The 6242-nt window shown below is 30.8% G+C and overlaps 1 protein-coding gene across 3 annotated transcripts in view; it reads left to right on the forward strand.

The window, feature by feature from the left end:
- LRRCC1 (leucine rich repeat and coiled-coil centrosomal protein 1) overlaps positions 1–5916 on the forward strand; it is a 35516-nt gene extending 29600 nt beyond the window's left edge. For all 3 annotated transcript variants that reach the window (XM_002710665.5, XM_070075832.1, XM_051843870.2), the window contains 7 exons: positions 105–290; positions 994–1168; positions 2048–2211; positions 2919–3127; positions 3213–3350; positions 4000–4135; positions 5216–5916. In XM_002710665.5, coding sequence (XP_002710711.2) covers positions 105–290; positions 994–1168; positions 2048–2211; positions 2919–3127; positions 3213–3350; positions 4000–4135; positions 5216–5338 — 1131 coding nt within the window. In that variant the 3' untranslated portion in view covers positions 5339–5916. The remainder of the gene's footprint in view (positions 1–104; positions 291–993; positions 1169–2047; positions 2212–2918; positions 3128–3212; positions 3351–3999; positions 4136–5215) is intronic.
- Positions 5917–6242: the final 326 nt, after the last annotated feature.

Consider the following 6242-nt stretch of genomic DNA (forward strand, 5'->3'; position numbering starts at 1 on the left):
GAATACTCTGTGATTCTAAAATGAGAGATAAGAACTATTTCTAGAAGCACATATTTTGTAGTTATTTGGAGGACTGTTGCTTATAATGCAATTCTGTAATACAGGTTAAAGATGGTTTTGAAAATGTTGCAACTGAGTTAGCAAAGAGCAAACATGCTCTTATTTGGGCTCAACGTAAAGAAAATGAGTCTTCCTCTTTAATTAAAGATCTGACCTGTATGGTGAAAGAACAGAAAACAAAACTTGCAGAAGTATCCAAATTGAAACAGGAAACAGCAGCAAATTTACAGGTAAGATTTCATTATATATTTCTTTTTAATTTTTATATCATTTTCTCAAGTGTGTTATGATTTTAGTACATAAAGTGAACTTCTAAATATTACTAATTATATATTGTTATGTGTAAAAAAAAGTAATATAATGAAGGAAGCTAAACTATGTATTGCTTGTATTACAGTAATATATAAGTAAAGTGAATTAATTTTAAGAAACATGTTAATAGGTACCAGTAGTAGAGTGACACAGCAAAAATTAAAAAGGTGATAGTGGTTGAAGATTTTGAAAACAGCACTTGTATTCCATTGTGATGCTGTGGTAATTTTTATATACTTAGTTATAGTCGTGTTTTAATTAATCTTTATTGCTATTGTCTCATTTTAAATATCATTACTATTTTGTTCAAAATAATTTACTCCTGGAAAATACTTTTAAACCATTAATATAAATGTTTGGTGAGAAATTCCGAGTAGTACAGGTATACTTGCTCTTTCATGATTTTAGAATAAAATTCAGAATGTTTAAAGGAATGACAAAAAATTTGTAGATTTCATGCTCTGTATTTATCTTTAATCAATAAAACTCTAACAAAATTTACAACATGTATTTTGTATATTTTAATTAACATTTTTCTCATAAGATACAAAAGTAGAAAATAAGGAAATATGAAGTATAATAACAACTTTAACTTTTTTTTCAATTTTGGGGGATATACAGAATCAAATCAACACCGTTGAAATTCTGATTGAAGATGACAAGCAGAAGAGTATTCAAATAGAACTTCTGAAGCATGAAAAAGTCCAGCTTATTTCTGAGCTGGCAGCCAAAGAATCACTCATTTATGGTTTAAGGACAGAAAGAAAAGTATGGGGATATGAACTGGCCCAACAGGGTAAAATTCTCAAATTTTCAAAGGGAAAAATATCCAGTCTTATAAACCAACAAATCTTGGTATTTGAAAAGGAAGGGCTTAACTGTCTAGAGATGCCAACAAAAAAGATGATGTTTTATCTGGAAGGATAAGAAGGCAATTGGCAGCCAAACAGGAAAAAAAGTCCTATTAGGAAAATAAGAAATAGTTTGTTACCCATTTTAAAAAGTTACATAGCTATGATATTTTTTGTTATTTTCTTCCCAAAGTTAATTTGGATACTTTGGTAAAGCACATATACTTTAGTAGTGCTTTAGCTAGCTAAATCATTACAAATAACTTTTTATATGGTAACATTGTAAATTATTTGTGTAGTTATATAATTCCCATTTTTTCCTACGATGCTTATAACATTTATCCTATGGTATCTGCAAAAATGTAAAATAATGTGTAAATGAAAACCACTTTCTGTTAGGTAAGCCCTCAGTTGCATTCTGTTACCAGTCACAAGCAAGAAATACACACTGTTTTACAGTGTTTCCTGGATAGTTTAAAACTTATGAATAGCTAGATGCTGGTTTTAACAGAGTATTGTTCATTTATTCATTTCCTGTAGGAATTTTAATATGATTCTGTTTGAATGTCATAGCATGAATTAAACAGTATATTGTCCAGCTTTTTTTTTTTTATTTTAGTCATGGTTTTAGATTTTCAGATAGTCACAAGTGTTTAGAAAATCTTTTTGTTCATTACCCTTTCACTTTGTACCATACTTATTCCATGCTTTATTTTTTATGGAGTTTACTTCCTATATTATACATCATTAGGTTAAATTTTCATAAATTACAAAACCTCTAGGGCATATTAAAAGTTTATAACTATTAATGTTTGTTTTCTTAGGGTCATCTGTAGCCCAAAATCGTGGAAAATTAGAGTCCCAAATTGAAAGTTTATGTAGAGAGAATGAATCTCTGCGAAAGGCAAATGAAAGTGATAGTGATGCATTAAGAATAAAGAGCAAAATTATAGAAGATCAAACTGAAAGCATTAGAAAATTAAAATCTGTAAGTTTGACATTTTATTTTTGTAAAAGAGCAAATAGAGAGTTGAAAATCTGTAGATGAAAGTATTTAAAAAATATTGACTGAGTGATTACCAACTCTTGTAGAATTTAGGACAGTCATGTATTTCCTTTTATACTGTTTGTTCCTTTGCTCTTAAAATTACTACATGGTGTTTATTAGCTTGAAATGAATTTTACTTCAGAATTTTATGGAAAATTTTATTATGGCCTTTGGGTAACTGGAAATAGTGTCAATAAAGAATAGTCAAGAAAGTTAACATTTTATCTGGATAAGTAAAACCATATATTTAGCTAGAATACAGGGTTGGCATGGTGCAGCAGGTAAAGCCACCACTTGCAATGCAATCCATATTAGAATGCTAGTTTAATTCCTCTAGCTGCTCCGCTTCTAATCCAGCTCCCGCTAATACACCTAGGAAAGCAGCAGAAGATGGCCCAGGTGCTTGGGCCCCTGCCACCCGCGTGGGGAAATCTAGATGGAGTTCCATGCTCCTTTGACTTCAGACTGGCCCAGCTCTGGCGATTATGGCTATTTGAGTAGTAACCAACAGATAGAAGATCTCTCTACCTGTCCCTCTCTTTGTCACTCTACCTTTCAAGTAAATAAATAAATAAATCTTTTAAGATGATCAGAATATAAAATATTTAAGATTAATAAGAATAAAGCACTGATTTTTTTCTTTTAAGTGTTTACAAGAAAAAGATGAACAAATCAAAACATTAAAAGAAAAGATGACTGAAATAGAAAAATGTATGCAAGGTCAACTTGATGAAAAATCCTCACAACTAGATAATATAATTGAGCAGTTGGAAAGGCACAATGAAAGAAAAGAAAAACTTAAACAGCAGTTGAAAGCAAAGGAATTAGAACTTGAAGAAATTAGAAAAGCTTACAGGTATTACACAGTATTTCCACTGAGAAACATGGTTTAATAATTTAATGTATCCAGTTTACTTTTAACATTATTCTTTTCCTATTAGTACACTTAATCAGAAATGGCATGATAAAGGAGAACTTCTGAGTCATCTTGAAACACAAGTAAAAGAAGTAAAAGAAAAATTTGAAAACAAGGAAAGGAAACTTAAAGCAGAAAGAGACAAAAGTATTGAACTGCAAAAGTAAGCATTATTTCATAAAGGATGTAGTAATGGGTGAAATGTGTATAGAAAGACAGAGGTGCTAAAAACTTGTTTACGTATTTGAAAACTAATTCAAATATGTAAGTGGAAAACTAATGGTTTCCACCTTAAATATTACAAATGAGGTTGACATGTATATGTACATTTATACATAGACATTGATATGTGAGTATTTTGTTTTTTTACTATGATTATTGCTTTAAACTCAGTTTAAATGAAAGTAGCTAGTGATATTTTGTATTTTAATTAGAGTTTAGAAGAGAATATTACTTGGCTGTCAGGACAATGAGTCCCTGAAGAGGCCAGAGCAAAGTTGGACAGCAGTCGGCCTGCACAAATTGAGAATGAGAGTTGTTTTTTAAAGAGAGGAAAGGAGGTATACGTGGCTGCCATTATTGTCTGGATTGTATAAAATACTCAAGAGGAAATAAGATTTTAACTTGCTAAATATACTTGACTTGTTAAAATAAAATATAAAGTTGAGATACCTTAATGAATAGATAGTATAATTTGTCACTTCTCATGTAAAGATAACAGAGTGGCATATGTAACATGCAAGTGAATATCTTTCTCCCTCCTCCCCCCCCCCAAAAAAAAAAAAACCAACACTCTAATTTTCCTTTTTAAGGGATGCAATAGAAAAGCTTCATAGTATGGATGATGCCTTTAAAAAGCAAGTTGATGCAATTGTTGAAGCTCATAAAGCTGAAATATTACAACTGGCAAATGAAAAGCAGAAATGCATTGATTCTGCAAATTTAAAGGTACTGTTAAGTATAACTTACTCTAATATCCAGTATTAAATGGTATAGCTAAACAGATTGGATCCTTGACAATTATAAAGAAAAGATAGCATGATTTAATGACCAAATAGATAAAAGAGAGATGTTGCCAAAACTATCATGAAACCAGGCTTGGAATACCTAGATTAGCTATAGAACATAATTATAATGAAACAAGAATTGGAAGTTTGATCCTGGTATGGACCTGCTCCATGATATGTGGATAAAAATTTTCATATCTCCAATCAACCCCAAGTGGAAGTCACTTTGGTTACTCATAAGCATGCTGTTAATTGAGTATTTGGAGGGGGAAATTCTGAGAAACACACAGAAGTAACCATTTAAATTAGGAAAAGTCATACTTTCTTAAGGGAAAAGAGATTAGAGAACCTATAGTAGAGATTAGGAAGAATGAAGTAAACCAGAAAAGGATGATCATATTGTTAGTATCAGAAATGCTGTGGTATTGTGAGAGTGGGTATTTCAAACAGAAATTAACAGTATCAAATACAGATTCTAGGACAGTATAGGTTACAAATAAATGATAAAATGATCTCTCAAAAATATAACCACCAACAGAATTTTTAAAAATACAGTAGAAACTACATTAAATAAAATTTTCTTTGAGCAGGCAAAGTTAATTTGGAAAATCTATAAGGAACTGATATTTGGGTTGAAATCATGTGTTAGCATTTATAAACAGCTTAGGACAGCAGAAATTAAGTCAGAAGAATGGATTTTTGTCCTCGCTGTGATAACATAGAAACTATACAACGTTAAACACATTTTCTGAGTTCCAAGATAGATTTAAAATATATCATGTCTTTTTCACAAAAACATTATGAAAACTTGAGATAATATACATGAAAGTACTTTGTATACTCTAACACTGTGTTTCCCTATGACCATTTAGACAGATTATATTTTACTAATAATCTCATTGCCTGGAGTGAACCATAAAATACCTAAAGATAAACTTTTGACTGTTTTTCTTTCGAACCTATGTTTATAAATAATTTTTCTGTAATAAATTAAAATGTGAAATTTACATGCTTGGTTTAGGTTCATCGAGTTGAGGAAGAAATGCGTGGACTTTTGGAAGAAACGTGCAAAAACAAAAAAGCAATGGAAGAAAAAATTAAACAACTTGCTTTTGCTCTAAATGAAATTCAGCAAGAAATGTGATCGTTCTGAGAAAGAATTTAATTGAAATGGACCAGCAGACCTATTGTAAAAATTATTAAATATTGTAATAGTAGTAACTGGTATGACTTTGAAATGTCTCTTTCTACACATTTCATTATGAATATATTTTTGAAGACTTTTGATCAAGTGTTCCTTAATTGTATATGTAGGTTTTGATAATAAACTTGATAATTATGTGTATTAGAAAAACCTATCATAGTAATTAGATTTACAACACTTCTTGTTTCTGCGTTATACATTGTTTGGTAATTACACATTTGCCTGCAGATTTGTATATGAAACAATTAGTATTTGAACTATATGAGGGAACGTATTTTAATCATTGTTGTTACTTTATTGTGTTGGTAAAAAGGTAATTATATTTATTGGATGTCCATTAGTTGATGTAGCTCCATTCTTTTAAATACTTATAGCCAAAAACTATTTTATATCTGTATTATAAAAAAGATAGTGGCAACTTAGGAAAACTGTAATCATCTCCACATCATTCATAATGACCCTTCTTTTTATAATGAAAGTAACTTTTCATTAAAGATTACATCTTAAGATTTTATAAATAGTCTGTTCCTAAAGAGGAATACTGCTGTTCACCTTCATTCTCCCTTTTAATCAGTGTATATCAAGGGAACTTTAATTTTGCAATTAGAAGCAATTATTCCTTTCTCTTTAAAAAAAAAAAAAAACATTTATTTATTTATTTGAAAGTCAGAGTTACACAGAAAAGGAGAGGCAGAGAGAGAGAGGTCTTCCATCTGCTGGTTCACTCCCCAACTGGCCGCAAAGGCCGGAGCTGCCCCTATCCGAAGCCAGGCGCTTCCTCCCAGTCTCGCATGCTGGTGCAGGGACCCAAGGACTTGGGCCATCCTCCACTGCTTTCCCAGGC

This window comes from Oryctolagus cuniculus, chromosome 6 (genome assembly GCF_964237555.1).
Source record: "Oryctolagus cuniculus chromosome 6, mOryCun1.1, whole genome shotgun sequence".
In the NCBI taxonomy this organism is placed as follows: Eukaryota; Metazoa; Chordata; class Mammalia; order Lagomorpha; family Leporidae; genus Oryctolagus; species Oryctolagus cuniculus.